At 64.4% G+C, this 20,329-nt stretch overlaps 3 protein-coding genes across 7 annotated transcripts in view; 2 read left to right on the forward strand and 1 right to left on the reverse strand.

Annotated features, from left to right (window-relative positions):
* Nucleotides 1-5,836: 5,836 nt before the first annotated feature.
* SMARCD2 (SWI/SNF related, matrix associated, actin dependent regulator of chromatin, subfamily d, member 2) lies at nt 5,837-14,079 on the forward strand. 2 transcript variants are annotated; one of them, XM_042020168.1, is made up of 12 exons: nt 5,841-6,063; nt 8,256-8,298; nt 8,732-8,854; nt 9,183-9,302; nt 9,639-9,734; nt 10,484-10,585; nt 11,123-11,284; nt 11,426-11,523; nt 12,010-12,145; nt 12,238-12,360; nt 12,878-12,979; nt 13,073-14,079. In XM_042020168.1, exons 1-12 carry the CDS (start codon nt 5,888-5,890, stop codon nt 13,124-13,126), a joined length of 1,335 nt encoding a protein of 444 aa, XP_041876102.1. In that variant the 5' UTR covers nt 5,841-5,887; the 3' UTR covers nt 13,127-14,079. The 2 variants fall into 2 exon arrangements, with proteins under 2 accessions (XP_041876104.1, XP_041876102.1); XM_042020170.1 differs by lacking the exon at nt 11,123-11,284 and having other exon boundaries at nt 5,837-6,063.
* Nucleotides 14,080-14,176: 97 nt separating this feature from the next.
* Nucleotides 14,177-17,611, reverse strand: PSMC5 (proteasome 26S subunit, ATPase 5). 2 transcript variants are annotated; one of them, XM_042020171.1, is made up of 12 exons: nt 17,508-17,611; nt 16,979-17,050; nt 16,420-16,489; nt 16,108-16,205; nt 15,883-15,939; nt 15,582-15,812; nt 15,376-15,502; nt 15,106-15,296; nt 14,929-15,027; nt 14,722-14,832; nt 14,562-14,648; nt 14,177-14,286 (listed from the first exon to the last, which is right to left on the reverse strand). In XM_042020171.1, the coding sequence occupies exons 1-12, from the start codon at nt 17,544-17,546 to the stop codon at nt 14,233-14,235; spliced, it is 1,236 nt and encodes a 411-aa protein (XP_041876105.1). In that variant the 5' UTR covers nt 17,547-17,611; the 3' UTR covers nt 14,177-14,232. The 2 variants fall into 2 exon arrangements, with proteins under 2 accessions (XP_041876105.1, XP_041876106.1); XM_042020172.1 differs by lacking the exons at nt 16,420-16,489; nt 17,508-17,611 and having other exon boundaries at nt 16,979-17,043.
* A 266-nt stretch (nt 17,612-17,877) lies between these two features.
* Nucleotides 17,878-20,329, forward strand: part of FTSJ3 (FtsJ RNA 2'-O-methyltransferase 3) — an 8,203-nt gene continuing 5,751 nt past the window's right edge. The window contains exons 1-7 of one of the 3 annotated variants that reach the window (XM_042020165.1): nt 17,878-17,981; nt 18,494-18,620; nt 18,697-18,802; nt 18,963-19,009; nt 19,165-19,244; nt 19,365-19,464; nt 19,749-19,943. In XM_042020165.1, coding sequence (XP_041876099.1) covers nt 18,554-18,620; nt 18,697-18,802; nt 18,963-19,009; nt 19,165-19,244; nt 19,365-19,464; nt 19,749-19,943 — 595 coding nt within the window. In that variant the 5' untranslated portion in view covers nt 17,878-17,981; nt 18,494-18,553. Of the gene's footprint in view, nt 17,982-18,111; nt 18,132-18,354; nt 18,621-18,696; nt 18,803-18,962; nt 19,010-19,164; nt 19,245-19,364; nt 19,465-19,748; nt 19,944-20,329 lie in introns of those variants that run through there. The other 2 variants (XM_042020167.1, XM_042020166.1) reach the window with 2 other exon arrangements.

A 20,329-nucleotide genomic window follows, 5' to 3' on the forward strand; every position in this document is an offset into this window, starting at 1 on the left:
GACATTGGGGCTGGGAGCAGCCTGGGGCAGTGGGAGGTGTCCCTGCCCATGGCAGGGGTGGGGCTGGAGGGGCTTTGAGGTCCCTTCCAACCCAACCCATTCCAGGATTCTGTGAGATTCCAGCAGTGAGAAGTACATCCTGACACGCATTCCTGCTCCCGCTTGCACACCCGGCTTCTCAGTTCGCTCCCAATCTCGTGCTGATTATTTTGGGAATGAGTTTTCGGGTGTAAAGCTCAGTGTTCCAGGCAGGCTGGAAATGGAGGAGCCCAGTTGTGCAACACCTTCTCCTGGGCCGCCTCCTCCGGAGCTGTGCCTGATTTGCATGATTTAAAACTCAGGAAATAAACCAAGCTCAGGGAGGTTCTGGCTCCTTAACACAGGAGAAGGAAACAACTTCCTCCTGCAGCCTTAAAAACGGCAGAAAATGCTGTTGGAAGCTGAGCTGGCCGAGCGTGAGGCGCCGGTAACTCGAGGCGGGGGCACTGCCTGACCTTGCATGTGCAGGGTGCAAAATCTAGCTGGGAAGCTGGAGCCAGCCGGGAGCAGCCGGGTAAACAGGCTGGCAGATGCTGCTTGCCCGCTGCTGAGGTGGCAGCAGGTGTCGGGAGCAGGGGGTGATGTCCCCGCCGTGATGTCCCTGCCGTGATGTCCCCCCGGGATCCAGCGGGATCCAGCCCCGGGGCTGGCGCTGAGCAGCCTCTCCCTGAGCCTGGGAAAAGAGAGCATCCAGAGGGTCTGCCCTTTGTTTTGCAATTCCCAGGCTGGGGAAAACAGCCCCTCCCATCGCTGCCATCCCCCCGGGGCTTGCTTCTGTCCCAGTTTAAGGAAGAGCTGCGTTGTTTGGGCACCAGGAGACACAAGGGGCCCTGGCCAGGCTAACGAGGGCTTAGGGGCTTTGATCTCGGGATTATTAAACATATGCTCGTCCTTTGGACATCCTCGTGTGCCTTCTGGGATCTCCTGGCAGCCCCGGCAGGGAATCCGAGGGGATCACTCCCTCTGGGGGCAGCTGATGTTTCCAGAGCAGCCAGGGGCCGGTGCCGTGCCTGGAGCAGGAAGGAGAGGCCTTTTCCCAGGAGCAGGAGGATCAGGCTGTGTGTGGGGGGTGTGGGCACATCCCCCACCCTGATCCCTGTCCCTGGAGCAGCAGGGATTACAGGCTGAGCCCCAGCATCCAGGTTGTGCTGTTCCATGGAAGTTCAGCCAGAAGGAGCCTTCCTGTTTTTTCAGGTGGTGGTTCCAGGTTTAGGAGAGTTTTTCCCGAGTTTTGGGGTTGGCACTGTGGCCTGGAGCAGCGTGGATCCGTGTGGGATGAATGCAGCACTCAGGCCCTGCAGTTACCCCCAGCCGATGCTTCCCTGGTGCAGAATTAGGTCCCCATTAAAGGGGTTTTACTGGCACATGTTGGGAAGACAGAGCCTGGATTCCCTGGGACAGGAGGCTGCTGCAGTCCCAGAACTGCCAAGCCTGGAAGCAGCTCGGTGATCCCGTCCCTGGGCAGATGGCAGTGGGAAGGAAAGTCGTGCTTCATGGAGAAATCCACGGGGGCAGCGGGACGGAGGAGCCGAAGAAGTGTGGAATGTTGTGCCAGGTGAAACTGGGGAGGCCTGGACATGTTGGAGAGGGTGCAGTGCAGGGGAAATCCACCCCTTTGGGGGCAGGGAGAGCAGGGCTGCTGCTCGTGGAGCGCTTAGGATGGGCTTGGAGGGGGCCGGGGGACAACAGCCAGGGCTGGAGCTGCTCCAGAAAGCTGCTTGTGCTGGATAACCCCACCCTTCCCGAGGGAGAGGCTTTCCAGGGCAGGTTTCATCAGAGCCCGAGCCTGGAGCTGCTTCCAGCGCTGATCCAAAGCAGATGGACACTGTCCCTTGGAGCAGGGGGAGGAGGGCAGCGGCAGAGCCCAGGCACGCTCTGCTCTGCTGCTCCTGGGGACATGACAGTGGAGGGGGAGCAGCAGCACCTCCAGGGCTTTGCTCCCTCTGCTTCCACAGGGCCTTCCCGGGAGCCCCCGAGGCCGTTCCCGGAGAGTTTGGCGCTGCAGGAACACCACGGGCAGGGTTTGTGCCAGGCCCAGCTCTGCTCCTCCCCAGAGCCTCCTGCAGCTCTCAGGAGGAGCCAACCCTTTGTTCCTTGTTCCTGCTGCTGCCCCTGTGGGATCTGAATCCCTGAGACCTCTCCTTTCCCTGCCCTGGGAGGTGCAGGGCTCGGGCTGTGGGGCTGTGGACAGGCAGGTTTGTCCAGCCCACACAGCCCTGCTGCTGCTGGAGGCATTCCAGGACATGTCCTGGCTCTGCTGGGGGCTGTGCCTGTGCTGTGCCCTTCTCCCGTTGATTTACCACTTCCTCCTGTCCGGTTTTCAGCTGAGATCTGCCTCCTGGAGCTCCTCGTGTCTCACACACTGAGGTTTTCCGAGCGTGGGGGATTTGGGGGCTTGCAGGGAGCTGCAGCAGAGTTTGCAGCAGCATCTCCATCCCAGCAGCACCTCCCAGCTCGAGGTCTGTGCCAGCAGCAGCCCAGGCTCTCCCTGGCACCCTCCCAAGAGGGATTTGCTCACAGATAAGGAGGAACAAAGGGGAAAAATCACCCTTTTGGGGTGTGCTGGGGGTTCAGTTGATCCCAGTCCATGCAAAGCCCTGGGCAGCCGAGCTCTCCTTGAGCCCAGCCCAGTGTGGAGCTTGAACAGGGGTGGTTTCCATATCCCCACGGGAAGTGCTGCTGCACGAGGGGAGGATCTCGCAGAAGAGCTCCTGGTGCTGGGCCAGGCTCTGCTCCCAGAGCCCCGGGCGAGGATGGATGTGGACTCTGGCTCCCTGGTTCCCTGTCGGTGTGCACGGAGCTGGATCCTGGGGTGGCTGTAGGGAGGAGCCTTCCCCCTGGCTGGGGAGGTGCAGGGAAGAGCCAGGATCCTGGAAGAGGCTCTGGAGCTGTTTGCACAATTCCTGCTTTGCCTCAAGTTCTCTCTCCAGCCCAGCTTCTTCCTGCAGATCCATCCTGAGATTTATTGCTTCTCCTTTCTGCGACCAGCCCCCGACTTCTGGGCTGCGCTTCCTCAAGAAGGGGCCTTTGGCAGGCTCGGAGGCTCCTGCCATGCCAGCAAACATCCCTCGGGAATCCTTCCAGCCTGCCGCTGGATTCAGCCGGGGCCGGTTCCGAGCAGAGCTGCCCCGGGGCCCGTGGCCTGCACGGTGACCTGGGATGAACCCCCAGCGCAGCCCCATCCCTCGGCCGGCCCTGGCAGGGACAGACAGGAGCTGTTTGCTGTCCTGCTTCCAGAGGCTCCGCAGGGAAGGCTGGCCGGGATCCAGGCTGTTCCTCGCGCTGAGCTTGCAGGGTTTGCCCTTTGTCCGCCCCTCTGAGGGGAGGGGACGGGGCGGCCCCGGGGGTGGCACAGGGACAGGGGGTGCTGGGCAGGAACGAGCTCCTGCTTGGAGCTGGTTTAATCAAATTTCCTGAGTTTAAGCCCTCTGCATCCTGGGAATTGCCAGGCTTTCCAAAAGGGGCTGGGGACAGCCTTCACCCTGCGCTCTGGTGCTGCTGCCTGGCTTGGCTGCAGGTTTTAGGCTGGGCTTGTGTCAGAAGGGTCTGGGAGCCTTTGGGGGCAAGTCTGGTTGAGCCAAGAGGCTTCTCTGTTGCAAATGTGAAAATCCTGAGGGTAAAGCGAGGGGAAAAATCCGTGTGGAGCGTTCTGCTGTCCCCTTACTGCTCATCTGGGCAATCCAACGTGGGTCCCTGTGGGCTGGAAGTCGCTGCCCGGGCAGCTGAGCTGTGCCTGATGGTTCACAGATGCTTTGGGAGGTGATGGGGACGTTAAAGTGAGACAAATCCATGTGTCCTTGTGCTGAACCTCTCCCTGCCCATGGAATTGTCCCAGTGGAGCCCTGGAAGGAGCAGCTGCACACGCCAGAGACCTGCCCCAAGGACGTGGAGCTGTCAAAGACTCCCAGAAGCCTCCAAACCTCTCATTTCAGGGGTAGATCCGAAACTTGCTCCACGGAGTGGCAGAAGGAGGGAGGAGAGGCCTCAGGGCTGCCCTGGCTGAAGGACAGGAGCTGGGCACAGCTGGGTCAGCTCCAGGCAAGCTCCTGACAGCATTCCCAGGACAGGGAATGTCTCTGTAGCCCTGGAACCTCCCTGCCCCTCCAGGCACTGAAAACTACCCGGGGCAGGGTTTCCCGGTGGCTCCAGGGAATGCAGGCTCTGCTTCCAGCCTGGCCTCTGCACTGACCTGCTCCTGGGGCCCAGGAATTCCAAATCAAAAGTTTCCCAGCTCCTTCTGGGGGTTTCTGTGCTCTCCAGAAGCCCTGGCAGGTGTCAGCACAGGTTTGGGTCGCACAGGGGTTACCCAGCCCTGCCGGAGCTGATCCTTCTCCTCTGGGATCTCCCCCTGGCACGGGCGCCAGGGGCAGCTCAGACCCTTGGCTCCGTGTTTAGCAGCTTCTCACGGAGGTGAGGGTGGTTTTAGGGTTTTTGAGGCTGCAGCGCCATCAAACCAACCCCTGCTGCAGCTCTGGGCTGTGGAAGAACAGTATTTACTGTGTTTGTCACGTTACACAGGGTGTGGGTCCTCCCGACCCTGCCACAACGGATTTCTCGATAAACCCACAGAAATTGGGTCCTGGCCTTGTGGTTTTGGCACAGAAAGGTGCTGCTGGCCCTGCTCGCCCTCACTGCTGCTGCCAGAGTCACGAGGCCTTGCGCAAAGGGGGCTGAGCGGAAGGAGAGGAACATCTGGGAGCTGGGAGGAGGAAAAAGGAGCCTCCTGCCCTGGGGCAAGGGCAGCTCAGAGCCCGGGCTCTGGGGCTGCTGCTGCAGAGGCTCTGGAGCCGAGTGTGGGGTTGTGTTTGTTGTGTAACGGGCTCAGCCTGCGCCTGGCGGGCTTTGAGCTTCCTCGTGCAGCGCTAATCCTGGGGCCCTGCTGTGCCCTGCTCCCGGCTGGAGCACAGCGCTCCTCTGGGATCTCCCCCTGGCATGGGCACGGGGCAGCTCAGACCCTTGGGTTCGTGTTTAGCAGCTGCTCACGGAGGTGGGGGTGGTTTTTAGGGTTTTTGAGGCTGCAGCACCATCAAACCAACCCCTGCTGCAGCTCTGGGCTGTGGAGGACAGGCCGGCTGCACCCCGTGTTCCCGACCCTGCTGCATCCCGGGTTTGCTCCCAGGTGAATCCCTATGTGCAGGGAGTGAGCTGTTCCCTTGGCTGCCTGCCCTGCCGAGCTGTGGGGATGTCCTGGCACGTCAGGGGCCCGGGGCAGGGCAGAAATGCTGCTCTGCTGGCTCGGTGGCTCTCGCAGCCTCCCACCTTGGCAGGGGGAGCCGAGGATCAAAGGATCCCGGGAAGCTGCTGGAGGAGGAGGAGGAGCGGGGGCTGGTGGGGGCTGGGACCGGCTGTCCCCAGTGGGGACAACCCAGTGGCACCCGAGGCACCAGTGGGTGCTGCTGGTCAGCGCTCTGGGGGTGCAGAGGGGCTGCCAGGGCTGGGACCCCTCGGGGTTGTGCCGTGGCTCCCGAATTCCCGGTGTGTGTCCCTGGAGGGGAAGGACAGGAGCTGGCTGCTCCATCCCTCCCTTCCTTCCTGCCTGTGGGAGGAGCTGGGATTGCCCTGCTCCCCCGCTGGTGCTGCTTTCCAGAGGGGAACCCGCGAGCTGCCCGGCGTGGGGACGTGTCTGGCAGTGTCCTTGTGCAGCTGTGGGGTGGTGGCACGGGGCCACCAGCGGGGCTTGGCCTCCACTGCTGCCAGGCCAGGCTTCCCTGTGCCCCATGGCTTCTCCTTCCGTCTGCTGTCATTCCCTGCCCCAGGATTCACCCTCGGCTGGGTGGCACCTGGTGGGTGGCACCGTGTCAGGGCCCTGTTTAACCCCCGTGTCCCTGTTTTCCAGCAGCGCCCCGGGATGCCCCCCGGGAGCAGGATGCCCATGACCGGGCTGCAGGTGGGACCCCCGGGAGCCCCCCCCTACGGAGCAGCGACCCCGCTGAGGCCCGGCCTGCCCCAGGCCATGATGGATCCCTTCAGGAAGCGCCTGCTGACCCCTCAGGCACAGCCACCCATGGCCACCCCCAGGAGAGGGTAAGGGCTGGGATGTCCCCTCCAGGGGGGATTCCCTTGGGATGGGGGGGGGTCCTGCACGTCATAAAATCATGGAATGGTTGGGGTGCAAGGAGCTTAAACCCATCCAGTGCCACCCCACTGTGGGCAGGGCACCTTCCACCAGCCCAGGGTGCTCCAAGCCCTGTCCTTGAACGTTCCCAGGGCTGCCACGCTCGTCCGTGCTGATGGGAGGCGGCGTCCCTGCTTCCCAACGAATCCAGGGTGTTTCAGCTCATGTTCTCCATCCAGGAGCTGCTTTGTTCGAGCCAGGCACAAGAATTCAGTCCCAACAGGATTTTCTGCTGGGAAAATCCCCCAGAGCACAGGAGAGCCCTGTTCTGGGAATATCCATATAACTGTAAATAATATCTAATATAAGTGTAGGGGTAAACGAGCTCTCAGTGCAGGTACAGAGCTGTAAAAACATGGATGTGATTCCATCCGGGACAGGGATCCCAGGGCGGTGTCCAGTCAGTGTTTGACTCTCTTTAAGACCCCAGAGCCTCTCCAGGTCCCCACTCGAGTGTGTCACAAGTGTCCCACTGTGCAGAGTGCCACAGCTCCTGTCCTGCTGCAGGGGGGACCAGCAGGGCTTTCCTCCAGCCCAGCACCTGTGGGGCTCGGGAATGTTTCAGGATGGGGGCAGAGATCCCTCAGTCTGCAGCTTCCCCTCGCTCTGATGTCCACACCAGGAGCCGAAGAGCCTCGTGGTGTCCCCAGCAGCAGCTCCTGGGGGTCTTCCTCGTGCTCCCAGGGGTCCCTGGTGGCTCTGGCGGGCACAGATGTGGCTGGAAGGGCGGGATGGGGCTGGGGGGTTTTAGGGAAGGGCAGGATGGGGCTGGCAGGTTTTAGGGAAGGGCGGGATGGGGCTGGCGGGTTTTAGGGAAGGGCGGGATGGGGCTGGCGGGTTTTAGGGATGCCCCCTGGAGCTGCAGGCAGGGCAGGGCTCTCTGGGCTCTGCCAGGAGCTCCTCGTGAGTTCACAGCCCTGCTGATCCCTCCCCATGAGGGTTTCCTGACTCCAGGAGTCTCCAGGCAGGATCCCTTGGTGCTTATGGATGCTCAGCTCCCTTTCCCTTCCCTGGAGCTCCATTGCTCCCTCCCGGAGCATCCCGGCAGCTGCACAGCCGGAGCCAGCTGGGATCAGGGAGCAGCCTGGCAGCCACAGGGACATCAGAGCCACCCCAGGCTGGGCGCTGGGATCTGGGATCAGCCAGGCTCAGCTGGCTGGCATTCCCTGCTCCCAGCCAGCGGATCAGGGGAGCTGCCAGCTGCTCTGGGGTATCCAGACCCTGCGGGCAGGAGGGGTCGGATGGGGCAGGAATTGCTCCAGAGAGGGACTCTGAGCTGTCCTTGAGAGTCCTTCTGGAGCATCCAGCGTTCCCTGGACCCCTCCTGTGCCATCCTGGATCCCTCCTGTGCCATCCTGGATCCCTCCTGTGCGACCCTGGATCCCTCCTGTGTGATCCTGCTGCTCCATGTGCAGCTGGAGAGCTGGGACTCCCCGGTGCCCTGGCCCCGTGGTGCTCCTGGCCCCGTGTCCCGTGCAGGAAAGCAGGGGCAGGGCATTCCCTGCTGTGCCCAGGCTCTGCAGGAGCTCGGCGGGCGCTGGGATGGGCTCGGGATGGTGGGAATCTGCACTGGGCAGGATCGGGCCCAGCTGAGCTGGGTTTTCCCAGGATTTCAGCCCCACCACAGCAGGGTTTGGTTTGAGCTGGGTTTAAGGGAGTTCCTGACAGTGGCTTTGGTTGGCAGCACTGGGAGAATGGGATGGCTGCTTCCAGAGGGGAAATTTGGGAATTCTGTCCTGCAGGCCCTGGCTTTGCCTTGTATCACTTCCCCTTGCTCCAGGATTTCCTGGATTTCCTTCCCTGGTGTCGGGCTCTAACATCCAACACCTTCCCCCTGGAATATCCTGGGCTGGAAGGGACCCCCAGGATCGGCCAGTCCCAGCCTGGCCCTGCCCAGACACCCCAACAACCCCACCCTGGGCATCCCTGGCAGCGCTGTCCCAGCGCTCCTGCAGCTCTGGCAGCCTCGGGGCCGGGACCATTCCCTGGGGAGCCTGGGCAGTGCCCAGCACCCTCTGGGGAAGAGTCTTTCCCAGTACCCCTCCCCCCACGGGCAGGAGCGGCTGTCCCGTGGGAGCTGTGACTGTTCCCTGTTTCCCAGGGTGAAGAGGAGGAAGATGGCTGACAAGGTGCTGCCACAGAGGGTGAGTGTCCCCTCATGCCAGGGTGGGGGGGATCTCCCCGAGTTCCCTTGTGCCTGCTGGGAATTTCTGCTCAATCCCAAAGCACCCTGGGATGTTTCTGTCTCTCCCTTGGCGTTGCAGGGGAGGGTTGGGGTGGGTTAAGTTGGACTCTGAGCAAGCGAGGAGCAGGAATGGGGTGGGGTGGAGATCTCAGGAGGTCCCTCCGAGTCCCTCTTGGGATTCCAGGGTTCCATTCCATGCTGGGACACCAGGAATGCTGCTGGGAACAGCGACAGGCTCCACACTGGTTTGGGCAGAGCTTTGCCGGGCTCCAGGCTGGGTTTAAAATAAGAGCTGGGTGCTGGACTGGTCACCTGGTGTCCCCCTGGCTGCTGGGGCTGTGGGGGGACCCAGCCCATCCCAGCACACCGGGATTGACCATTCCTGTGTCCAGATCCGGGAGCTGGTCCCAGAATCCCAGGCCTACATGGACCTCCTGGCCTTCGAGCGCAAGCTGGACCAAACCATTGCTCGGAAGAGGATGGAGATCCAGGAGGCCATCAAGAAACCCCTGACGGTGAGTGGGGGGCTGCGAATCGTGGATTCATGGAATCACGGGATTCTTAAGGTTGGAAAAACCCTGTAAGGTCATCAAGTCCAACCATGACACTAAGCCATGGCCCCAGGTGGGATATCCAGGAGTTTCCTGGACGCTTCGAGCGCTGGGGGATTCCAGCTCTGCCCAGGGCAGCCCATTCCAATGTTTCACAGCCCTTCCTGGGGATGAATTTTCCCTGATATCCCATCTAAACGTGCCTTGAGGCCGTTCCTCTCACCCTGACCCGGCAGTGGGTGCTGCAGTGCCCCTCACTCCGCTCCTGCCTCGCTCTGTTCCCGTTCCACAGCAAAAGCGGAAGCTCCGGATTTACATCTCCAACACCTTCACCCCGGCCAAGGAGGAAGGAGAGGGCGGGGAGCGCGTGGCCTCCTGGGAGCTCCGTGTGGAGGGGAAGCTGCTGGAGGATGTGAGGACCAGCAGGGATGGAGGGATGGGGCAGGAGCTCTGGTCCATGGGGATCCCGGAGGGATGGAGGGTGGTGGTGAGGGGAGGAGCTCTGCTCCGTGAGGATGATCCAGGAGGGATGGAGTGATGGTGGGAGGAGGAGCTGGTCCATCAGGACCATCCAGGAGGAATGAGGAGGTGGGAGGAGGAGCTCTGGTCCGTGGGGATGATCCAGGAGGGATGAGGAGGTGCTGGGAGCTCTGGTGCTGTGCTGAGAGCTCAGCTGGGGCGGCCCCCGCTCTACTCCGGGGTCTGGGGCTGGATTTGGGATCCGGCATCTCTGCTGCCCTGTCTGCAGCCCAGCAAGCAGAAGAGGAAGTTCTCCTCCTTCTTCAAGAGCCTCGTGATTGAGCTGGACAAGGAGCTCTACGGGCCGGACAATCACCTGGTGGAGGTGAGGTGGGCAGGGTCCCGCTGGGAAATGGGGACGTGGCCCTGCTGCTCCCTCGGGATGCTCAGCCCCAGCCCAGGGCCTGCCCTGCTGGGTTTTTGGGGCTAGGGGCGGGGGGGGCTGGGCTCTCCAGCTTCCCCAGCCCAAGTTTAGGGATGCATTTTCTCCCCTGGCACAGCTCAGCTCAGCGGGGCCGGAGCTGTGGGGTGCGAGGGGCAGGGACGCGGCTCCAGAGGCGGCTCCCCCCAGCCTGGCACAGATCCCACAGGGGCTCATCCCAGTGCCATGTGGCAAGAAGGATTTGCCCTCTGCCTGCCCCTGAGCTGGAGGGTCCCTGGGGGGGTTAAGCAGTGCCTTGGAGAGGGATCAGAGCTTTGCTGGGTGCTCCCAGCTCGTGCTTTTCCCCCGGGAGATGCTGTGGAGAGGCTGAATCCCATTCCAGGGGGGATTGGGAGCAGCTCTGATGCCCGTTCCCTGCAGGGTTGATGGGAAGCTGTGGGAGCCCTGGACACCAGGGCTGGAGCTGCCCCAGTCCATCCCAGTGCTGCTCCATCCCGGTGCTGGAGCACATCCTGGGCTGGGCTGGGCTGGGAGGGCTCTGAGCTGACCCCACTGGGATCAGGGGCTGCCCCAGGCTGTGGGGCTGTGCCAGAGGCTGCCCAGAGCCCCAGCCCAGCTCTGCTGGCACAGCCCCCGCTGGCAGGTGGCCACCATGGCCTTGGCCCGAGCAGTGTCCCTGTTGTCCCTTGCAGTGGCACCGGATGCCCACGACCCAGGAGACCGACGGCTTCCAGGTGAAGCGTCCCGGGGATGTCAATGTGAAGTGCACCCTGCTGCTCATGCTGGACCACCAGGTACGGCCTGGGGCCACCTGGGGACAGCCAGGGGTGGGGATGGGCTGAGCCAGGGCCTTGGATGAGGGATTGGGGGTGCAGGGAGTGAAAGGAGCAGGGGGAGCTCCAGGCAGGGACCCGCAGTGACAGCGGGGCTGTGAGGGACACTCCCGAGGGCCAGACAGACACAGACACTCCCCCTGCTTTGGGCTTCAGGAGGAATTTCTCCATGGAAAGAGTTAAAAACTGGGACAGGGCCTCGGGTGAGGGTGGGGGGATGCAGGGATTGGAAGGAGCACGGGGAGCTCTGGGCATGGGCACAGGGGCTGTGTGGGACACTCCGAGCGCCTCTTCCTCAGGCTGCAGGAGGAGTTTCTCCATGGAAAGGGGGCTAAAAACTGGGACAGGCTGCCCAGGGAGGGCTGGGGTCCCCACCCTTCTGTCCCAGGACCCATGGGGTTCCCGGTGCTCCGGGCTGGCTGTCGGGGTGGGGCAGAGGCTGGGCTCTGCTCTGGCAGCCCTGGCCGGCTCCGCGGCTGAGCCCGGCTGTCCCCGCAGCCCCCCCAGTACAAGCTGGACCCGCGGCTGGCGCGGCTGCTGGGCGTGCACACCCAGACCAGGGCCAGCATCATGCAGGCCCTGTGGCTCTACATCAAACACAACAAACTGCAGGACAGCCACGAGAAGGAGTTCATCAACTGCAACCGCTACTTCCGCCAGGTACCGGCGCGTTCCCGCCTCCCACAGCCCCTCCAGGCTCTGCTTGTGCCCCTTCCCCGGGCTCTGGCTTGCAGCACCAGCTTGGGGATGCCCCACCTGGTGCACAGGTGAGGGTGCCAGAGGCTCTGCTCTGCCCCCTAGATCTTCAACTGTGTCCGAATGCGCTTCTCCGAGATCCCCATGAAGCTGGCGGGGCTCCTGCAGCACCCGGACCCCATCATCATCAACCACACCATCAGGTGGGGGCACGGCGTGGGCACTGCCCCTGGGGGCTCTGCAGAGTGGGCACTGGGCTGGGCAGTGTCTCCACGACTGGGGGTGCCCCATAGGGTGGGCACTGGGCTGGGCAGTGTCCCCAGGACTGGGGGTGCCCCGTGGGTGGGCACTGGGCTGGGCAGTGTCCTGGGGCATCCCGTGGGTGGGCAGTGTCCTGGGGTGCCCCGTGGGTGGGCAGTGTCCTGGGGTGCCCCGTTGGGTGGGCACTGGGCTGGGCAGTGTCCTGGGGTGCCCCGTGGGTGGGCAGTGGGCTGGGCAGTGTCCCCGGGACTTGGGGGGCCTCCATGGGCTGGGCGGGCAGGAGGCTTTGAGGAGCCTGAAGGACCAGCACAAGTCACCTGGGAGGGGGAAGAACCACCAAATCTGGGGCTTCCTGGGGCCCTGTGTTGCTGTCGGGGCTCCATCCAGCCCCAGCAGCTCAGCAGGTGCCCCCAACCCCGTTCCCTCAGTGTGGACCCCAACGACCAGAAGAAGACGGCCTGCTACGACATCGACGTGGAGGTGGACGATCCCCTCAAAGCCCAGATGAGCAATTTCCTGGCCTCCACCACCAACCAGCAGGAAATCGCCTCCCTGGATGCCAAGGTGGGAGGGGACAGCGGCAGGGGACAGCCCTGGGGGCTGGGGTGGCCGTGTCCTGTGGGGACACAGCTCCTCTGACCCCATCACCTCCCCAGATCCACGAGACCATCGAGTCCATCAACCAGCTGAAGACACAGAGGGATTTCATGCTGAGCTTCAGCAACAACCCCCAGGATTTCATCCAGGAATGGATCAAATCCCAGAGGAGGGACCTCAAGGTAAAGGGGAGCAATTGTGAGGGAGGTTTGGGTTGGATATTGAGAAAAATTTCTTCATGGAAGGGGTGTCCAGCCCTGGCACAGCTGCCCAGGGCAGGGGTGGAGGTGGAGTCCCCATCCCTGGAGGGGATCAAAGCCATGGATGTGGCACTTGGGGACAGGGGCAGGGGTGAACATGGTGGTGGTGTTGGGGTAAGGCTTGAAGGTCTTTTCCAACCCTAACAATTCCATGATTCTGAAGCCCTGGGGCTGGGCAGAGTGAGGGGCTGGGTGGGGTCTGGGTCCATCCTGGAGCTCAGAGAGGGCTCTGGGTCCATGCTGGGGCTCAGGGAGGTGTTTGGATTCCTCATGGGGCTGAGGGAGGGGCTGGGAGGGGTCTGGGTCTGACCCTGGAGCTCAGAGAGGGGCCTGGGTCCATCCTGGAGTCCAGGGAGGGGCTGGGAGGGGCTGGATCTGTCCCTGGAGCCCAGGGAGGGGCTGGATCCGCCGTGGAGCTCATTCCCGGTGCTCCTGTCAGATCATCACGGATGTGATCGGGAACCCCGAGGAGGAGCGGCGGGCCGAGTTCTACCAACAGCCCTGGGCGCAGGAGGCCGTGGGCAGGCACATCTTTGCCAAGGTGAGCTGGGGGCTGGGCACGGCGCTGGGCCGGCAGTGACCCCCCCCTGGGCCAGCGTCCCCCGTGCCCCCCTGACGGCCGCGCTGTCCCCAGGTCCAGCAGCGCCGGCAGGAACTGGAACAAGTGCTCGGGATCCGCCTCACCTAAGGCGGGGGGCCCGGGCCGCCCCCGCGCCGCCGCCCGAGCCGCACGGTACCGACTGGAAGCCTCAGCACTTGCATAGACCCGACGTGCCTGGAGGGGGGTGGGAGCCCCCCGGCCCCCCTGGACCCCCGGGCCGAGCACAGCGGGGTCCCCGCTCCCCCCGCAGCGCCTCCTCCGCTTTGCATCGCGCCCCTCCCCGCGCAGCCCCCGCGGGATTCCCGCTTCTCTGGCGCTCCCAAAAATCCTCCGGGAGCCGGGAAGCGCTGCCCGTGCCCGGGGGAGGAGCTGCCAGCCCCAGGCCGAGCCCAGCAGGCCCCGCCCTGCCCTCTCAACCAAAGTTCGTCATTCCAAACGCCAGCTCCCCCGACGTTTTGCACTATTTTTGTGAACAGGTTTTATATAAAAAAAAAAAAAAACAAACGAAAAACAAAAAAAAAAAAAGAAAAAGGCAGCGTTTTGTACAGTGGGTTTGTATTTGATGAGCTAATTAATATATATTGATTGAGTTCCTCTTCCTGCACTAGGCTCTGCAGGGGCTCGAGGGGGCTCCCAGGGCTGCTCTGGGCACACGGAACCGGGGATTGGGGTTCAGTTTGTGACAATCAGTTTATTCCTTCCCCCCCTCCCGCTGTTTGATGTAATTCCATCATGAACCACTTGTCTGGACGAGGTCTGGGGGGCAGAGGGGGTGGCTGTGCCCCAGGAGCCTGCGGGCAGTGGGGGCACCAGAACTGGAGATACTGGGGAGGAGGGAGGGGACCACGGGCACGGTGCCACCAGTGCCACCAGTGCCACCAGTGCCACTGCCGCTCAAGTGCCTTGGCCCCCCTGCAGGCTCCCGAGGTGGGGGGGCGTTTACAGATTCCCAGGGTCGGGCTCAGGGGTGCCTGCTCTGCCTCTTGTGTAACCAGTTTTTGTCTATTTTGGATCTTTTCTAATAAAAGCAGTTAGCAGCAGCTCTGTGGGGTGTGTGCTGTGTCCTGCAGCTCTGGGGGGGTGCAGTGTCCTGCAGCCCCCACCCCGTCCCCAATCAGTCCCCAGTCAGCGCCCAGGCCTGGCCACAGCAGCTCTTTATTGACGGCACAGCGGGAGCAGCCCCGGCCTCACCGTTACTTCCAGAGCTTCTTGATGGACATGTTCTTCTCACTGTCCTTCTGCATCACCTGGGGGAGGGGACAGGGCCGGGTCCAACATTGAGCACCCAAACTGGGTGTTAATTACCCCAAAAACGCCTCCAAGGCCACGTTTTAGCCCTGCACAGCGAGGGCTCAGCAGCCTCTCCGGCCAGCCAGGCTCTGTCCCAGCAGCCCCTCCCGTGTCAGTCACATGGTGACAACCCCCTCGTCTGTCCCCCTGCAGCTCCCAGCTCCTGGCAAACACTGCCCAGGACACTTTGTGCCCCCGTCACCCCCGGTGCCACCGAGCCCCTGGCACCCACCTTGGCCACGGCCATCTCGAAGTCCTCCTGTGTGACGTGCACCCTCCTCTCCCTCAGCGCGTACATCCCCGCCTCTGTGCACACGCCCTGAGGGGACGGCACAGGGACGTCAGCCGTGCCCCCCGTGCCAGCCCCGCTGTCCCCAGGCTCCCCAGCTCACCTTCACCTCAGCCCCTGAGGCCCCCGGCATCAGCTCCGCGATTTTCCGCAGGTTGATGCCCCGGGTCAGGTTCATCTTCCGGGAGTGGATCTTGAGGATGTCCAGGCGGGCCTGGAGCAGGGCACAGGGAGGGTTGGAGCCCCAGAATGGCTCCCAGGGACAGAGTGGGGACAGCAGGGACAGGGCCAGCTGGGGTGGCTCTGGTACCTCCTCGTTGGGAGGGGGGAACTCGATTTTCCTGTCGATGCGGCCAGGGCGCAGCAGGGCCGAGTCCAGGATGTCGATCCTGTTGGTGGCCATGATCACCTGCCCGGGGAGGCACAGCTGTCAGCACCCCAGGCACCGTGGGGCTGCCAGGGCCCCAGGCAGGGCTGGCCCCTCTACCTTGATGTTCTTGGTGGCCTCGAAGCCGTCGAGCTGGTTGAGGAGCTCGAGCATGGTGCGCTGCACCTCGCTGTCGCCGCCCGAGCCACCCTCCAGGCGGGACGAGCCGATGGAGTCGATCTCGTCCATGAAGATGATGGAGGGCGCATGCTCCCGGGCCATCACGAACAGCTCCCGCACCATGCGGGCCCCTGGGGGCCACGGGGCTCAGCCTGGCCCCGGGGCCACCCAGCCCCGAGGTGCCCCAGAGCCACCCCCCGCCCCCGTTACCTTCCCCGATGAACTTCTGCACAAGCTCGGAGCCGGACACGCGGATGAAGGTGCAGTCGGTGTGATGGGCCACGGCCCTGGCCAGCAGCGTCTTCCCCGTGCCGGGGGGGCCGTAGAGCAGCACCCCCTGCAACAGCCCCGTGGCACCTCAGAGCCTGGCTGGGGGCGCGGGGACAGCCCAGGGACCCCCCCAGGGCAGCACTTGCCTTGGGCTGGGCGATGCCCAGCGCCTCAAAGAGCTCCGGGTGCTTCACGGGCAGCTCGATGACCTCCTTGATCTCCTTGATCTGCTTGTCCAGGCCCCCGATCATCTCGTAGGTGGAGTCCGGGACCTTCTCCACCATCATGAGGGACACGAGCGGGTCCACCTTGTTGGGCAGGATCTTGTGCAGGGTGTAGCTGTCGTTGCGCAGGGCCACGCGGCAGTTGGGGGTCACCTGTGGGGACACGCGGGGGGCTGGGTGTCCTTGCCAGCCCTGGGCACCCCCCGCAGCCCCGGCCACTCACGTCATTGATGTCGATGTTCTTGTCCACGTCCACCACGAACTTCCCCTCTGGGTGCACCTGCAAAGGAGCCAACACCCCCAGGAGTGGTTTCCCTGGGGGTTCCCTGCCGAGGGACACCCACAGGGCCTGGCAGCAGCCCCAGGCCCAGCAGAGCCGGCCCATCCCCCGTGGGGACGCTGGGAGGTCCCGCAGCCCTGGCACCCTCGGGGCAGCTCGGCCTCGTACCTTGACCAGCACCTTCTTCTTGTCCATGGCTCTCACCACCTCTCCCACGTAGGATCCCTGCTCCTGCAGCAGCTGCAGCTCCTCCCGCAGCAGCCGCACTGGGGACGGTGACGGGACAGCTCAGCACGGGCCGCGGGGGATGGAGCCCCCCAAAGCCCAGCTCAGAGACCCCCAAAGCCCAGCTCAGAGACCCCCAAAGCCCAGCTCAGAGTCCCCAGCTCAGAGACCCCCAAAGTCCAGCCCAGAGACCCCAGCCCAGCCCAGCGCCCCCAGCCCACACCCCAGGTGAGCAGAGGCAGCTCCAGGCCCCACCCTTGGCGTTGAGCTCGTTCCTCTGCGCCTGCAGCCGCCGCAGGTTCTGGCTCTTCTCATTCACGATGAGCTGGAGGGCAAAGGCTTTGCTGAGGGGGCTGTGCTGGGCTCACCCACATCCAGCACCCCGGCTTTTAGCACAGAACCATGGAGTGCTCTGGGTTGGAAGGGACCTCAAAGCCCCTCCAGTGCCACCCCTGCCCTGGCAGGGACACCTCCCACTGTCCCAGGCTGCTCCCAGCCCCAGTGTCCAGCCTGGCCTTGGGCACTGCCAGGGATCCAGGGGCAGCCCCAGCTGCTCTGGGCACCCTGTGCCAGGGCCTGCCCACCCTCCCAGGGAACAATTCCTGCCCAATATCCCATCCATCCCTGCCCTCTGGCACTGGGACAGGGACCTGGCCGGGGACAGCCCCTCAGGCAGGGCAGCAGCGCTCCCAGCTCCGAGCACAGCCCCAGCTCCTGCCCGCCGACACCCCTGGGACAGCTCAGGGACAGGGCCGCGCCCCGCGGGCTGTGAGGCCCGTGCCTCGGTGCCTCGGTGCCGTGCAGCGCAGCTCACCTGCAGCTCCTCGATCTTGGACAGGTAATACTGCCGGAGCCCCGAGCCGCCCTTGCCATCGTCCATCTCCATCTGCAACAGCGCAGCTCAGCACCCCCCGCAGAGCCCCAACTCGCCCATCAGCAGCCCCGACCCTCCCATCCCCTGTCCCCAGGCCCCAATTCCCCGCCCCGGGTCCCCAGTGGCCCCTTCCACCCCCTCACTCCCTTCCCGACGCCCCCAAGCCCAGTCCTGGGTCCCCCTTTTTCATCCCTCTCAGCAGCGCCCACAGCAGCCCCCGGCCCCGATCCCGATCCCGACCCCGCTCCCGATCCCGACCCCGCTCCCGATCCAGACCCCGATCCCGATCCCGGCCCGCCCCTCTGGCCCCGTCGCCTTCCCGGGGCCGCCGAGGCGAGACTCGCCGAGTCACGGCGCTGCCAGGCCCCGAGCAGCCCCGGCCGCAGCAGAGCCGGGGCAGCACGGAGCGCTCCGATCCCTGCCCGAGCCCCGCCGGTTCAGCCCCAGCGCGGTCCCGGCCCGTCCGCACCTGCTCGGGCCCGTCCAGCGCCATCTTCTCCGCCGGCATCGGGCCCCAACAAAGATGGCGGCCGCCGCCTTCCGCTGCCCGGCCCCTGCGCGCCCGCCGTGATGGCGTCACTTCCTCTCCGAAACGCGCCCCGCTCGGGTGGGCACAGTGCGCGTGCGCAATGGCCGGTCACTCCTGTCGGGACTGCGCCGCCATCTTGGAATGGTCAAAGGTGATTCCTCCGTGTAGTAAAGCACGGCAGGGGAAGGAAAGGGCGGTGAACGCGGCACCGAGCGGACCCGTTATTATTTCCCAAACCTTCGAGGTGCCCCGTTATCCTTCCCCTTCTTCCACCCGCTGGCTGCGGAGGGGGGGTGCGCCACTCCTAAAATGGCGGCTCCAGCAGGAGGAAGCGGAAGCTGGGTGGTTCGCGCGGAGCACGCCGGGAAAGCGGCGCGGGCACGCGGAGGGACCGGGAGCAGGACCGGGATCAGGGTCTGGATCGGGAGCGGGGTCTGGATCGGGATCAGGGTCTGGATCGGGACCGGGATCAGGGTCTGGATCGGGAGCCGGATTGGGACCGGGATCAGGGTCTGGATCGGGGTCTGGATCGGGATCGGGGTCTGGATCGGGAGCGGGATCAGGGTCTGGATCGGGAGCGGGGTCGGGATCGGGACCGGCTCGGTGTCCGGAGGCGGCGGCTCGGGCTGGGGACGGCGGCACGGCGCTGTCAGGGCTGGGGGACCTGGAGCCGAGGTGGCTCAGAGGCTTCAGCGGGGTGCGGGTGGGCCTGGGGGGCAATGACGGGAGCCACGAGGGCGGCACCGGGGGGGCACCGGGGGGACACTGAGGGAGGAACTGGGGGGCACTGCGGGGAGGAGCACTGAGAGAGCTAAGGAGACACAGCGGGCACTGGAGGGGACCCTGAGAGGACCCTGAGGGGCACCGGGGCTCTCCTGCAGAGCCTCGGGGACCCCAGGCCGCCCCTCAGCCCTGTTCCCCCCCAGGCCCGAGCCCTCGGCTGACGGCACATCCCAGCCCCCCGTCGGGGCCGCCCCGCCGCCGCCATGGGCAAGAAAAGCAAACTGGGCAAGAGCCGGCGGGACAAGTTCTACCACCTGGCCAAGGAGACGGGTGAGGGCCCTGCCCGCAGTGGGGGACGGGGGGGCTGCCGGCCCTGGGACCCCAATAACCCCCTGCTCCCCCCCAGGCTTCCGCTCCCGCTCCTCCTTCAAGCTGCTGCAGCTCAACCGCAAGTTCCAGTTCCTGCAGAAGGCGCGGGCGGTGCTGGACCTGTGTGCGGCCCCCGGCGGGTGGTGAGTGGGGATGGGCCCCTCAGTGCCCCCGGCTGCCCCAGGGTGTCCTGGGTGCTCCTTGTGGTGTCCCTGTCCTCGGCCCCACCCCTGGGAGCGCAGCCCAGCGCCGAGGACTCTCCTGGGGTGCTGCTGCAGCTTCGCTCCTCTCTGTTCTGCCCAGGCTCCAGGTGGCTTCCAAGTTCATGCCGGTGTCCAGCCTCATCATCGGTGAGTGCTGGGCTTTGGCCAGAGCTGCGGGCAGCGACGTCCAGCCCAGCCCCTGGATGTGACAGGGGAAGGGGATCCTAGGAGGAGGAGGAGGAGGGTGGGGAAGCCACATGGGAGCCTCTTTTGAGGGGGTTTTGGTGTCTCTCCTCAACCAGGGGTGGATCTGGTGCCCATCAAGCCCATTCCCAACGTGGTGACGCTGCAGGAGGACATCACCACCGAGAAGTGCCGCCAGGTACCGCCCCAGGTGTCCCCCGCTGGCCTGGGGCTGCACAGGTCCCTGTGGGGGCAGGGGGGGCACAGCAGGTGGGGTGGGGCTCTGGGTGAGGGACAGACGGGTGTCCCCATCCCACAGGCCCTGCGCAAGGAGCTGCAGACGTGGAAGGTGGACGTGGTTCTGAACGATGGAGCGCCCAACGTGGGAGCCAGCTGGGTGCACGATGCCTACTCACAGGGTGGGGCTGCGTGGGGACCCGGGGGGACGGGGACATCGCAGTGCTCTCTGAGAATTCCACCCTGGCTGGGGTTGGAAAGGACCTTAAAGCCCCTCCAGTGCCCCCCCTGCCCTGGCAGGGACACCTCCCACTGTCCCAGGCTGCTCCCAGCCCCAATGTCCAGCCTGGCCTGGGCACTGCCAGGGATCCAGGGGCAGCCCCAGCTGCTCTGGGAACCCATCCCAGCCTTCCCCACCCTCCCAGGGAAGGGTCATTCCCTCACTCTCTCTTCTCTCTTGCTGCAGCCAACCTGACCCTCATGGCCCTGAAGTTGGCCTGTGAGTTCCTGTGCAAGGGTGGCTGGTTCATCACCAAGGTTTTCCGTTCCCGGGACTACCAGCCCCTGCTCTGGATCTTCCAGCAGTTCTTCCAGAAGGTCCAGGCCACCAAGCCCCAGGCCTCCCGCAACGAGTCTGCCGAGATCTTTGTGGTGTGCCAGGGTGAGCACCCGCGGGGACCTGGAGCTGCTGGGATGGGGCTGGGAAAACCTGCTGGTGGCTCTGAGCCCTCCATCCCAGGAGGAATGGCTCTGATCCCGCCATCTCAGGAGGAATGGCTCTGGCCCCTTCATCCCGGGAGGAATGGCTCTGATTCCTCTATCCCAGGAGGAACAGCTCTGATTCCTCCATCTCAGGAGGAGTGGCTCTGATCCCTTCATCCTGGGAGGAATGGCTCTGATCCCTCTATCCCAGGAGGAACGGCTCTGATCCCTCTATCCCAGGAGGAACAGCTCTGATCCCTCCATCCCGGGAGGAATGGCTCTGATCCCTCTATCCCAGGAGGAATGGCTCTGATGGCTCTGACCCCTCCATCCCAGGAGGAATGG

This window comes from Corvus kubaryi, unplaced genomic scaffold (assembly GCF_017639235.1).
Source record: "Corvus kubaryi isolate FWS band 111438036 unplaced genomic scaffold, C.kubaryi_AGA036_p1.0 36849, whole genome shotgun sequence".
NCBI lineage: Eukaryota > Metazoa > Chordata > Aves > Passeriformes > Corvidae > Corvus > Corvus kubaryi.